The sequence below is a fragment of the Rhinolophus ferrumequinum genome, chromosome 20, assembly GCF_004115265.2.
Source record: "Rhinolophus ferrumequinum isolate MPI-CBG mRhiFer1 chromosome 20, mRhiFer1_v1.p, whole genome shotgun sequence".
In the NCBI taxonomy this organism is placed as follows: Eukaryota; Metazoa; Chordata; class Mammalia; order Chiroptera; family Rhinolophidae; genus Rhinolophus; species Rhinolophus ferrumequinum.
In genome coordinates, this window is record NC_046303.1 from 51579373 (window position 1) to 51594664 (window position 15292).

At 34.7% G+C, this 15292-nt stretch overlaps 1 protein-coding gene across 2 annotated transcripts in view; it reads right to left on the reverse strand.

Annotated features, from left to right (window-relative positions):
- Positions 1–15292, reverse strand: part of PNPLA8 (patatin like phospholipase domain containing 8) — a 47964-nt gene that overhangs the window by 30814 nt on the left and 1858 nt on the right. The window contains exons 2-5 of one of the 2 annotated variants that reach the window (XM_033088443.1): positions 9129–10273; positions 8833–8982; positions 4389–4540; positions 411–505 (exon numbers count right to left, since the gene is read on the reverse strand). In XM_033088443.1, coding sequence (XP_032944334.1) covers positions 411–505; positions 4389–4540; positions 8833–8982; positions 9129–10184 — 1453 coding nt within the window. In that variant the 5' untranslated portion in view covers positions 10185–10273. The remainder of the gene's footprint in view (positions 1–410; positions 506–4388; positions 4541–8832; positions 8983–9128; positions 10274–15292) is intronic. The other variant, XM_033088444.1, reaches the window with a different exon arrangement.

The window sequence follows — 15292 nt, forward strand, 5'->3', positions numbered from 1 at the left end:
AGTCTATTGGTTCAAGTACAATTTGAGTACCTAGCTTCCTTCCATTTCATCACTTTCCTTAAGGTGACTGTATTAGAAAGCAATTAATTCATAATTTGTGTTTGTCACTGTTGCTTATTTAAAACGTACTAGAAAAGCACTTTAAAAACTTTTTCTGTACTTTGTGAGGTGTGTAAATGTCTATTAAGTTGCTTTGTACACCTAAAACTAATTAAAAAACAAAACAAAACCATTTTCTGAATGTTAACATTCCCAATATTTTTAAAAGTACATTAAGCGAACCAAAGGATTACTCATCGTCAAAACATGAAATTAATATCCATCATTTCAGAGAATGACCATGATCTTGAACGTAAGTGCTTAATCTTTTTCATAATGAACTTATTACCACTTCCACAAATAATGATTACCTGTGCTTACACCACAAATGTAATCAAAGAGCTGATGAACTGGCTTCTGAGTAAGTTCAACTAATTTTCGCAGTGTCTGAAGAGCAACCAAACCCCTATAGAAAAGAGAAAGGTAAAATGAGAATTTTTCTTTCAAGAAAAGTTATTGAATAAAACAATCCTAAAATTTGCCTTTCTAGCTTACATTCTAACATGAAAGTTAATAATATAAATTAGTATCAGTAAAAGTTACTTAAGTTCTGGGCAGCAGGTTAGCTCAGTTGGTTAGAGCACGGTACTCTTAACAACACGGTTGCGGGTTCGATCCCCAAATGGGTCACCGTGAGCTGCGCCCTCCACAACTAGATAGAAACACCTACTTGACTTGGAGCTGATGGGTCCTGGAAAAACACATTTAATTAATAAAAATTTAAAAAAAATGTTTCTTAAGTTTCAAAGATCACTTTTGAAAATCCAGTATCTAAATAATGGTATGAAATCTGTGCCATAGCAGCATGTTTTTAAATTTATAATAATACCTCTTTAGACTACAAAGATATCCAATGTAAGATTTTTTGTTGTTGTTGTTTAAATACCTCAACCATGGAAAATACTTAAAGCCTCCAATCACCAGTTTTGGGATGCCATATATTGGTTTCTTCTCTTACTAACGTAGTGGTCGCTTATGCTTCTATACGTTTTTGTTCTATGTATTTCACTAGTCATATTTTTAAGCTTTCTTTTATTCATTTTTTAAAACTCTCAATAACCTTAGGACAATGCTCTGCATTAAGGATGTATTAATTTATACTGTATTACTCATTTCTGGATCCTTGTCAAAGGCCACAAATAGCTTCATGATGAATGTGAAAGATGAAACAGTCTAGGATGCATAGGCTAATTCAGGATGTAACACACGGACTATTCTTTTAAATGTTTCAAAATTTATTTTTCAATTACAGTTGGCATACAATATTATACTAGTTTCTGGTGTACAGTATTGTGATTAGACATTTATATAATTTATGAAGTGATCACCCAGATAAATCTAGTACCCATCTGACACCATACACAGTGATTACAATATTATCGACTATATACCCTATGCTGTACCTTACATCCCTGTGACTATTTTTATAACTGGCAATTTGTACCTCTTCACCTAACCCCCAACCCTTCGCCCATCTGGTCATCATCAGGTTGTTCTCTGAGTTTGTTTTGTTTGTTCATTTTTTGTTTTTTAGATTCCACATATAAGTGAAATCATATGGTACTTGTCTTTCTTCATCTGAGTTATTTCACTGAGCATAATACTCTCTAGGACACAGACTACTCTTAATACTGGGAGAATATACAGAAATAATGAAACATTCTAATCCCAATACAAGGTATGGGGCAGAGAAGTTCTGAAACACAACGACAGTCAGATACCACAAAACAAAACTTAGAGTGCCAAATTGTGCTTTGATACTGCTAACAGGAAGTCACCAGAAAATACTGTAAGATGAAAGCAGAAAACAAAAGATGCTCAGTTGTGTGTTTTTTTTAATTATAAGAAGTAATGTGGATTTGAAGAGCGGTAAGAGAACATAAGATGGCTTATAAGAGAGACACATTATGAATTCAAGGTAAGATAGGAAGAATTAAAGAAAATGTTGGATAATCTATATTTAACAATGTGACCTCCGTTACTTATAAAAAGAAAATAAAACATGAACATATATTCACATAGAAAAACAAAGATTAGAAGAAATAAATCAAAACATTAAACATAATTTTGGAATTGTGAGCTATGATTTGTTTTGTTTTTCTTCATATTTTTCTTTTTTTTCCCCGTTTTACTTGTATAATGAGGAAATAAAAGTGTTGTATTTATAAATTAACTCAGGATGAATTTAAAAATAAATATATTTGCCAGGTTGATTTTATATGCCTTACACTGCACCAGCCTTTCTTATACAAAAGAAATAAAAGATACGGATTTTCTCATAAGCTCCCATACCTTACTCCTTTCAACACAAATTTCCCATTTTGGCTACTTTCCCATATTCCCCTAAACCAATGTTTCTGAACAGCAGCACTACTGGCCTTTCAGGCTGGATAATTCTTTTTGTATTGGGCTATCCTACGCACTATAGATACTTAGCAGCGACTGTCGTCTTCTCACTAGATGCAGTGGCAGTCCCGTTCTAACCACCAAAAGTGTCTCTAGACACAAATGTCTTCTAGGCGGCAAAGTCGCCTCTAGTGGAGAATCACTGATGTAAACTCACCTTCAGCCTAACCCACCTCTAGGTTTTCCCGAACATCTTCACTTCAATTTCCTCCCTATACGACTATCAAAACGACCATTCTCAAGTCAAATACTTGTAGGTCACAAACCTCTTTTCACCATACCTCCCTCACTCTAAATAGACATTTGAAGTCCTTTAATGTTCTTCTTTCAGATCTCTACTCAAATGTTACTTCTTCAAAAAGACGTCAGTCATGATCGCTCTTTAAAATAGCACTGTTACTTTCTATCCCTTTGCTTTTATTTTCTTCATAGCAGCCATTGCTACTCAATTTTTTGTTGTTTTTTTCCTATTTGTTTCCTCTTTCTTCCTCTAGAATATTAGCACCATGAAAACTTGGATTTTTGTCTGTTTTGTTTACTGACCTAAATCAGTATTTAGAACATGGTAGGCACTGCAGCTGATTCAATGAATGACACCATCCCTCCCAACTCCCCTGAACTTAGGGGCAGAGAGGACTTGGCTTCTTCCTATTCCTCAGTGAAAATTCCTTACTCACTTAACTGCCCCTTTCCCTACTTCTCATCACTTGGAACCAATTCTATGAATTAGAAGGATTCTCTCCAGTTCATTACCACTTCATCACATGAATGACGTTCACTTTCTTGGATTATTTCACTTCCCTAAAAAATAAACGATCTTCTAAGACTTTTCTCTTAGTCAATTCCATCTTCAATTGCCAAGTGAGCACTTCGAAATGGAGTGTAAGACTTTATATTCAACATGTGCAAAACAGAACTCCTCAATACCAAGCACCTCCTCCCCTATCCGTGCAATTCTGTCCTACTCATCTACAGGAGGGACACTCAGAGTGGTCTCGCCCTGTTTTTATTACATCCAGTCCCCTTTTTTCTTCACAATTTTTTTGCATACTGTTCCTTCCTCTTGCTTCCGACTTGCTACCATCCAAGGTTGGTATTTTATTGTCCCCGCCTAGATTATTAAGTAGACTTCTTCTCTCATCACTCACTCCTTCACATTGGTGTCAAAATTTAAAGGACTTAGCTCCCACATAGGACTACAGAATTTAACAAAAATATAAGGATAGCATTTTAACATACAGAAGAGCTGACTGGCAAAGCAGATATACCAGACAGTGAAGTTGGAGAAGTAAATTTGGAGGGAAAGGTCCATAAAACTATGACAAAGAATTTAACCAACAAGTAGGAAGGAACTAGAGAAACTAATAAGAAGAAGCATGGATGGATTGCCAGTAGTAAGAATGGGGCTTGACGGTAAAACTATCTCCTTCTGAGCTAAGAATGCATTTACTATTTCTTATAGCACAAGAATTGACATTTGCAAGTGAAGACACAGGAAGTCAGGAAGTTATTGATACAAAGTCCTTTTAAAACCATCACTTTACTAAATGACTCATTGACTGATACATATGGCTAATACAGTAAAAGAAAGCTAACATTATAAAATATTGCCAAGATTTTAAGAGAATCTTGGTTGATAAACTGTTCTAAACTACTAAAAAGATCTGAAAAGACCAAACTAAAATATAAATACTAGGTCAAATTAAAATAAAAGTAAATTCAGATACATATTAAAGAAGCTCTTAGATTGATAAAGAAGTAAATTATGGAAAAGTGTTTCATGTTTTATTTCAAAATTTTGAAATTACACCAAATTAATTTAAAAAATACCTCTATGGCTTAATTAGAGGTACAGTTGTTAAAAATCGTATTTCTAGCCTTACCTTGTTCCTCCACCATCAATTGTGAGAATACGAATTCCTCTTCCTTTCACTGGATCCACATAGCCAATTAAAGCCAAAATTTCTCTAACTGCAGCCTGAAGAGTTTCATCTTTAATTTGTCTCAATCGCAATAAATATGGAATAATTTTTTCCTATATTGAGAAAAGATATTTTGTTGCTTTTGTCAAATCAAAAGTGAAAATTTTTTATTATTTTTAACACACATGTTGACCATCATATGTAATCAAGGTACCAGTGTTTATTACTTTCTCTGTAATCTTAAATGATACATTAGTGCTTGACATAGTAATGTTAATATCTAGAATATATCTGTCCTAATATCTAGGTCAAAATTAACCTCTATCCAAGCATTTCCTTTAAAAGATGCAACGCTTAACAATTAAATACAATTTACTTAACACAAATTTACAAAAGATTAACATTATAAATTGTACGATATTTTGTCTAAATCCTAAAGTTAAGAAGATGAAACTGCTTCATACATAGTAATGACTGGAAACTAAACTTGTTACTAAAAGAAAAAAAAAATCTTCTGTACATTGCACATGGGATACAAGAGTAGCTCAGAGTGAAGTATGAATAAATGTTAATAAATAAAACTACAGTAGAAGGCAAAAGCTGACCATTACAGTTAATTAGTTTAAACAAAACTGAAACTTCAAGATTCTAAGTGTTCAACTTCATATTGTTGATCAGAGGCAAGAGCTTAAACCTTAGGGTTCTATGCTGAGTTTATGAAAGGTTCCCTAGGTTCTATACACAGAAGCATCTTATCTGGTCAGGAGCCCAGGTTTAAGGTTTAAGGGAATAGCCGAGTGGCAGCTATACTTTCGCTGTGAAATCTTCAGTAAATCAAGTAACTTCCCAATGCATCACTCATTTGCTTTTTAGGATAAATCAAATCTGAAATACTACTGTTCTAAATTCCTCCCTCCCCTCCCCTCCCCTCCCCTCCCCTCCCCTCCCCTCCCCTCCCCTCCCCTCCCCCCCTTCCCCTCCCCCCCTTCCCTCCCCTCCCCTGAAATACTACTGTTCTAAATTCTTCCCCTCCCCTCCCCTCCCCTCTTTACTCTGGCTTAATGTTTAGCTCCAAGGCCCCACTAGAGGAACCTGAGCAATGGTGGATCACGGAAATGTGAATTTCCATTTTTTGTTAGGATAGAATGGTATCTTTCCAAGAACAACTATAAAAGCTTAATAAAATACAAAGTGCCATCTTTTGTTTAAAAGCATCAGAGAGCGGCTGAAGAAATGAGAAGGGTGGGGGGGGCGCACTAAGAATCTGGAAAGGGGATAATTGCTAGGAAATGAGTTCATAAACTATGTCTTTTCCTCCCTTGAGGCATTTGCTGAGTGGGAGAAGAAACAAAGTATTGAAAAACTGGGCTTGGTTCAGACAGAATGGTATAAAATCAGGGAAAGAGGAAACAGTTGATCATTTAGAGTCTCATAGGCTTGAAGCCACAAAAATGAAGACTTGAGGGGACTCAATCACAAGACTGGTTTCACCTCAAGATATTGGTGGAGTCTTTAACTACAAGGTGTGATCAAAAGACACGGTGAATGTTTAAATTAAAAAAAAAATTATTACAGTAAAAGACACATTGCCATTTATCCCCCTCAGAATACTACCCCTCTTCTCCAACACACTTATCCCATCGTTCTTGCCACTTTCTGAAGCAGTTCTGGAAGTCCTCTTTTGTGAGTGTCTTTAGTTGTGCTGTCGTGGCTGCCTCCATGTTCTAAATCATTTTGACTTTGGGGAAGAGCTAGAAATCTCATGGTGCCAGATCCGGTGAATACAAAGGCAGTACTCCTCAGAACAGCACAACTGGATGGGACAAGTAAGTTTTGAGTAGAAGAAACCTGTGGTATTTTCTGCTGAAATACTCTTACCCTGATATAGCAATGACAAGGGAGCCTCGTCCAGAGATACAGGGAACAGGATCAAAGTAGCCACCACATGGAAGTACACGGTCTTGGAGTCACCCAAACCTACAGTCCATTTTGCATGAGTGACAAATTTCTTTTGTATTAAGCTATTAAAATTTTGGTACTGTTTTGTTATTAGAGCTTAACTCAGCCTAATCTAATACAAATAGATACAAACACATTACAGTGGTAATCTTGGGGTAGTAAAAACATGTTATTTTTATTTTCTAATTTTTTCTTTTCCTTTTTTCTAATTTTCTTCAATGTCAATGTGCTGCCCGTTTAAAAATAATAAAAGTTACTGTTTTATTTAACAAATAGTGAAAGGAAACCACCTTCACCACCAAAAATGAAAAAAATGATCAAAGACAATTTCCTAGATATGGCTGCCATAAATGCAGTACATAAAATATATATACACAAAAGGAGAAAGTAGGTTTTTTTTAGAGTAGTCGGTGTCAAAGACAATTGCCTAGATAAAACTCATATAGAGGATTTATAACAAATAATTCCACCCTTTTTAAAAAGCTCAATTCTTACAGATGTGTGGTGGTATCTCACTGTGGTTTTGGTCTGCATTTCCCTAATACCATGTTTCCCCAAAAATAAGACCTAGCTGGACAATCAGTTCTAATGTGACTTTTAGAGCAAAAATTAAGACCCGGTCTTATTTTGCCATAAGACCACGTCTATAATATAATATAATATAATATAATATAATATAATATAATATAATATGTAATATAATACAATATAATACTGGGTCTTATGTTAATTTTTCCTCCAAAAGATGCATTAGAGCTCATTGTCCGGCTAGGCCTTATTTTCGCGGAAATAGGGTACCTAGTGAAGTTGAGCCTTTTTTCATGTATCTGTGGCCATTTGTATGTCTTCTGAGAAGTATTGGTTCAGGTCGTCTGCCCATTTTTTAATCAGATTTGTTGTTGTTGTTGTTGAGTTGTATGAGTTCTTTATATATTCTGGATATTAGCCCCTTATCACCTCAATAAATTTAATTTTTTAAAAAGCTCAATTCTTAATAATAAAAAATTTAGTTGGGAAAGTTCACATGACAGCATATATGCTAACGTGTCTTACACAATATCAGGTTCACTGTTAGTGAGATGTTTATAATTTAGGGGAAGAGTGAGAACTTCTTTCAGACTCTCTAGATTTGCATTCATAACTGACCTGAATATACATTCTTACATCACATTTCTCCTTAGAATTGAAGGCTCCTTAGATTTGGGACCAGTTATGCAAAATAAGAGTCCTCAAAATTTCTGTTAGCAAGACTATTCATTCATAATAGACTAAACACGAAAACTACTCGGAAATCTATCAATAGTACAATGAATAGTGATACATTCAAACCATTAAATATAAAAGCAACGAGTATGAAAGATCTACAAATTCCCAGAACAGTGTGAATGATTCCTATCAACACGTTGAATGAAAGAAGCCTATTATAACATTTTACATAATACACAAAATCGGGTAAAACCAATCTATGATTACTTTTTGGGAGAGATTGTGACTTGGGGCATTAGGGATGCTTCTGAAGTTCTGGTAAAGTCTGTTCTTCAACTTGGTGCTGGTTACATGGACGTGTACAGTTTCTGAAAATTCAGTGAATTTTATACTTATAACTGCGTGTGTATTATATTTCAATAAAAATTTTTAAGAGGTCTTTAAAATATGTAATTCTATTTTAGGTCTCTGATTTCAGTACATCACTGAAATGTTAAATGGAGTTAAATGCATATATCTATTTTGAAAATTTATCTTTTAGGTAAGAGATTACACATATATGAAAGATAATCCCAAATTTTATGAACATGTAATTCTGAAGTTTAGCCATTATAATGTATGTATTATACTATATAAAACTACAGAAGAGTACATTATTCAAAGAGTTAATTTCTCAGCAAGATGGTCGTCAAAAAGTTGAAAAAATGTGAACTAAGTTAACTTACAGTTTTCTGAATAGCAAATTAAAAATAAGCACTAATAAAATGTTAACATCATTTATGTCATGTGGTATTTTTAAATTGTTCATTAAATATTACAAATAATCCTAGAAGTACAGATATAAAGAGACTCAGCCATATCATTCATCTTTTATAGCATTTCTCTGAAAACAGTCCATTTAAAATGGGTCTAAATTATCTTCACTAATTTATATTTGAAAGAATTGAAGCAAAGAAAAGCCAATATACTGAGATTTAGCTTCATTTTAAAATGTTTAATCTCAAAGTATAGATATTAGTACTAAGAGCATATTTTATATCACAGAATAAAAGGGAACATTTACCATAATGTATATCAGAGAATAGATGGGGCAATTACTGAACATATTACACATTACACATATGACAAAAACCACAAAAGTATTTAAATAAAAAAATGAATAGCACTGCCTTCTCCATTTTAGAAGGTTTATTATTATTTTTATTCCGAGACAAAACCAAATTAAATAAATTAAAATTACCTTGACAGCCACTCCTTTTCCTTCAGGAAATTCTAGAAGATGAAAAGTCAGTTCTTCAACTCTATTAATGCAGAGTTTTGGGTCAGTTGTTCTTCTTAATGCCTGAACTAATGCCCGGGTTCTGTTATCAATACTCACTCTTGCAATAATCTAAGACATATTAAAACACGTATGATTAGAATATGAAGCTGCTCTAGTAATACTAACAAATTGTTAAAATTTCTAAGGTCCCATTAGGAAATAAAACATAAATATGAGAAAAATTAAAACTTAAACCCACTCTAAATAACACTTGCCTTTTCTCGCTGAAGAGATAAACGCTTTTTCTCCTCTGCATTTTTGTCTTTGCTGACAGCATGCTCAGCTTTAGTAGTTTCTTCCTGTTCTTCTGACTGACTCTTTGACTCATACTTTAATTTGGGGACAAGTCCACCTATATAACCACCTACTAAAGCTTGCATACCTTCAGTGGGACGAGAAAGAAAGTTAGCAATACTTTGTTTAGTAGAAACTGGAAGAACCTCAGGTGTCCCATTTTTCGGCTTGTCCACAGTACATAAAGAAGATTCTGAGTCTAGCTTTTTATCATTCAGAACACCAGGATCTGGAGAACTGGATTTCTCTTCTTCAACCTTTTTATCTTCAAGTTCTGATTTGTCCTGGAAATGTTTATTTTCCTTTTTCTGAGACATTTTTTCCTCACGTTTGAAGTATGAATTAATTTGATTGGATAAAAAGTAGAATGACTCTCCAAATTTTGTGGTTATACTATTTGAGTCATGAAAAAGGCTTTGTTTACTGGTATCCTCGTCTTTATCTATAATGTGACTTTGCTTTTCGGGAAAAGAGCTCTTTTCTGCTGATTTGTCACTATATTTTTTCAGAGATTTGATGGTTTGTTTAATGTTTTTCTGTTTTAACCAATCATTATCTGATACTTTTCTTAATATTCGAGGACTTGGCATAAATTGAGCTAAACGTGAGATCATTTCATTCTGATTTCCAAAAACAGCCTTTGAAACAGAATTCAAAGTGCTTTTAATACGGGACATATGAATGCTCACTTTTGTCAGTCCCTTGGGAGCGGAAGTGCTAAGTTTCAAAATCCCAATATGCAAACCATCATTGCTTGGAGTGTAGCAGTGCTTACTGCAAGAATGTGCTTCACTTTTGGTCCATTTACATCTTACTTTGCTGGTATGGAAACCTCTTTGTAGATTGATGTGGCTTATCCTCCAGTGATGTTTAGGTGAGCACAAGAAATGCAGCTGCTTGCTCTTCTGCTTCCCACAAAGACTTCGCGCATTACTGAGGAGGTAAATATATATATCTATAGTCAAACTAATAGACATAACTTAAAAATCACTTATTTTCTATATGTTTTGACTTTCACTTCATTCCTGAACACTTCATTTAAGAAACGCCATAATTCATGGCTTACCTGAAATGGGAAAGAAAAAAAAAATTAGGATTCAAGGTAAAATTGAAATTGAGTATACAAATAAAATACACTACTACTTAAACTAAACTTGTTAACTTGTCTCAAAAAAAGACAGAATAATATATTTCCATTATGGTTGACAGATTTCACTTTTAAGCTAACAAAAAAATTCATCTTTCAGTACAGATGTCAATGAAAAAAGAAAGCAAGTAGTAGGATGTTTTATGAGCACTAATTTAGAGAAGTTACCAATAGATAAGTTTCCCTACAACACATAATTAAATATACAATTTAGATACTAAATTGTTTTTCTTCCTTATTGATAAAGTCTTAACAAGTTTATATGACATTAGGCTTTAAGTTCTTTGAAGCCAAGAGTCGGGTCTTATATTTCATTCACTGTAAAGCATTTATAACCGTTAATCTACAGTAAACACGTTGCTAGATGCAGACCACAAAGACAAACAGGATACTAAGGAACTTTCGATCTAGAGCTAGAGACAGCTGCGTAAAGAAGATTTTACTATCTAGGAATAAGTGCTTATTAAATTGAGGAATTCAGACTAGAAGAAGCTATGTGTAACATCTAACAGACAAGGGGTCCATAACCACAACATAAAAAGAACACGTAAGAAAGATTAACACAATAGAAAAATAGGCAACATAAACAGGCCAGTCACAGAAGAATAAATATATGAAAACATTCTTCACATCAAAGAAAAATGCCCAAGAGATATTTTGTTCTTTCAACTGGCAAAAATGTAAATGATTGATAATATCCAGTACTGATAATGGGCTGGAGAAAGGGGACACAGAGGGTTACTTGACAGTATCTAATGAAATATTAAATGCTATCTATCAAATTTAAAGGCACATATCTTTGGTCAGCAATTCCCATATTAAGAATCTATACTACAGAAATACTTGCATAATATTGCAAAGATATATACAAATAATCCCAGCAGCATTGCTTGAAATAACAAAACACTGAAAAATAATTCTACTAGCAAGGGATGTCTTCTAGCAAGGGATGGTTGAATAAATTATGGTACATACATACAGTGGATTTACCATAGCAGTTAAAGAGAACCAGGTGATCTGCATATACCGACATATCCTTCATACAGAATACAGTGAAAAAGGCCAGCTACAATGCTATATGTACTATTCACACATTAAGACAGACCAATATAGGTATTATGTAATAAAACAAAAACCTACATATGCACTTTAAATCTGTGGCTCGCGCGCGCACCCATGCGTGCACACATACACACAAAGGGAGAGATTGAGAAAAGGTAAGGACCAGTTTATTTATTCTTGTGAACTGAAACGTGGGATCAAAAGAGAATGAGGTGAAGGGCTCTTATTACTTTTGTAATCTCTGAATTTTTTACAATGAGCAGGTATTACTTTTGTTATCAGAAAAATCAAAGAGTTTAAAGCACTTTAACAGATGGTACCTTGTAAGACACAAGATGAGAGTAGATATCCAGGTAAGTCCAAAAAAAGACACTAGAAACTGGGCAAAGTTAAGAAAAAATTCATCACATGGTAAAGATAAGAAGGGAAGGAGAGAATTCTGGGTAACGGGAAAAAGCATTTAAGAAAGCATACACAATATGAGCAAAAATTGCCAAATAGTCCAGTTTTGCTCCAGGACCAGGAGAGAATAATGAGGGAAAAGTAGAAGATGATGTTGCAAAGATAGTTTGGATGAGATTATGAAGGGTCCTATAAATCTTGCCAAGGACATTAAAGATTAAATGTCAATAAAGTATTTTAAGCAAAGGGATGACATTAGAACAATGATTCTAGCAGATCTGACAGAATGGAGTAATGGGACAAGACTGAGAAAGACAGAAACCAAGAACCTATTGTGACTACTCAGAAGGTGGTAGTCTGAATTTAGTTCTTTCTAAATTGCATGTGAGCATATTATTTTAAAATACAGTTTTACAGAGGGGAGGAGAGAAAAGAAGCAACTTACCTGCCCTCCTCACTCTTCTGAACTCCTCAGGACTTCCAGTTAACATAATAAGCTGAATTAACGTAAAAGCTCTACAATCCCCAACACAGAAATACTTGATAAAACACAATTAAAGTACTTGTGGATAAAAAGCCATGCTCAAAACCAAAATTGGGCTCCTACAACTCAACAACAAAAAACAAATAATCCAATTAAAAATGGGCAAACATTTCTCCAAATGGAGAACAGACATTTCTCCAAAGATGATATACAAATTGCCAACTAGCATATGAAAAGATGCTCAACATCACTGATCATCAGAGAAATTCAAATCTAAATCAAATGACATATCACCTCATACTCAATATGACGACGACTATAACAGCCAGAAAACCCAGAAGATAACAGGTGCTAGAATGTAGAGAAGTCGCAACACTTGAATGCTGTTGGTGGGCCAAGAATGGGGCGTCTGCTACGGAAACAGTCCGGTGGCTCATCAGAAAATTAAACACACTATCAGCAATCCTGTTTCTGGGTATACAACCAAAGGAACCGAAAGCAGGGTCTCAAAGAGATATTTGCACACCTATATTCATAGCAGCACTATTCACAAGAGCAGAGGTGGAAACAATCCAAATGTCCACGGACACATGAACAAACAAAATGCGGTATATAAATGTAATGGAATATTATGCAGCCCTGAAAAGGAAGGAAATCCTGTCACATGCTACAACAAGGACAAACCTTTAGGACATAATTAAGTAAAGTAAGGCAGTCACAAAAGGACAAATGCTGGTTCTGTTTACATGGGGTATCTAGAGTTGTCAAATTCCTTGACAGAGAAAGCAGAGCAGTGTTTACAAGGGGCTGGGGGAAGAGGGCAAAGGGGAGTTGCTGTTGAATGATTATAGAGTTTTGGTTCTGCAAGATGAAGTGCTGGAAATCTGTTTTACAACAATGTGCACGTACTTACCACCACTGCACTATACACTTAAAAATAATTAAGGTGGTAAATTTTACAATATGTGTTTTTTAACCACAATAAAACAAAAAACAAAAAATAGAACAATAGTGGGAAGTCCACAGCTGAAGCGGAATCACACACCTGGATCTGCAGCCACATCACCTTGATGGTGCAGAGGCCCTAAGCAAAGGAAAACTAGTCAGAGCTGGTGAACCCCGTGGGGCCTGAGCCAAGTCAACAGAAACTACTACTTAAGGTCATTTCCAAAGCTCAGGGCAAATGGAACTCCCACACTAAGCCACCACCAGTGAAACTGAACTCACAAAGATTATAAAACTCGTAAGGAAACCTCGAGAGAGAGGATCAGCAAATTTAGCCAATAGCAAAATGTGTAACCATGATTTAGAAATAACAGAAAAAGTTAAGCAGATTTACAATGTCAATGATCTAACAGAGGGAACATAAATTAGAAGGCAAAAAAGGGATTTGTACAAAGAGTGAACAAGAAGAGCAAAATTTTAGAAATGAAAACTCCAGCTACATGCTAGTTACTAGACACACCTATAATATAACGACAAAGAACAATTGAAAACAAAAGAATGTGGGAAATGATGTATCACGCCTATATTAATAACAAGACAAGGTAAAAAAGCACTTTAACACAAATTTAAGGTAAAAGCATTAAATAAGGATAAAAGAGGGATACTAAACAATAGTGAAAGGAGTAATCCATTTACTTACTTATATTAAACCTCCGTAGTACTCTAGGCCTTGGAGAAGAAGACAATTTACTAACAAATAAGTAACGTAATGTAGAATATCAGGTAGAGAAGTGCCATGAGGAAAAGTAAAGCTGGAGGTTGGGGAGGAAGGGCACAGAGAGTGCTATTTTAGTTGATTTGGTCAGGAGAAGAATTGAGTTGACATTTTACCGGCCACCTGAATGAAGTGAGGAAGAAAATTATTAAAAGTATCTGAGAAAAAAGCATTCAAGGCAGAGGAAAAAGCAACCAAGACTTTGGAGACTGGAATGGGCTTTGTCTATTCAGGAATACCAAGAACAACAATGTGGTTAAAAGGAAGTAAGAAACGGGAAAAATTGTAGAGATGGGCCCAAGAGTCAAGCAGAAGACAGAGCTATATAAGCCTGGACTAAGGAGTCTGTATTGTTTCTTTTCAATAAAATATAACCGTTATGACTAATTATGAATACACCTATCAACTTAGCATTGAAATACAGTATATAAAGCAAAAAAAAAAAAAAGGAACAATTACAGGACGACTAGACATTTTCATGATTATATTTTAATACACCTCTCTAGAAACTATAATTATCAAACAAAAATTACTAAACATAGACAGCTGTCAACAAAATCAACAAGATTAATTTAGCTGCTCCCACATCACATCACCAGTAAATGCAGATAAGAGTTTTGAGAGTAAATTCAGCTGAACAGACGTTATATTGCAAAAGTATAAACAGAAGAATGTAAAATGGGAGGTGCTATCAACTGAGAAAAGATCAGGGAAGACTAGACTACCTATTTATAGGATAGTATAAACACACTGAAGGTATAAATAGAAGAGAGGCTTAGACCAACCTCTAGGAAATGGAATTGAATTCTAACTAGAGGAAATAAGGCAATTGCTAGGTGGAGGCTCCATTGAGGATGGAAAGAATGAATTTACAGAGAACTTCGCTTAGTTATTACAATAATGTAGGCATAAAGTGACAAAGGTTGAAATTACGATAATAGTACTGTAAAGGAGAAGGTTACGCTAAGCCACACTTTGAAAGTGGGGAAACAACAAAACACAGGACTTGGTGACAAGGAAGTATGGGGTAAGGAGAGAGGTGTCAATCCAACTTCAGGGTTTTTGATCAGAAACACAAGGAGAATGCCATTTGTGAATATGAAATAACTGGGAAGGGGGCCAATTTAATATGAAAGAAAAATCTCTTGTATTTACAGGACGAAGTAACAGTGGAACACTCAAATGGAGATGTACTTATAGGAACATAGGAGTTATCAGCACAGTGACAGGTAAAACCATAAGAAAAGATGTGTGTGTTTCTTTACCAAAG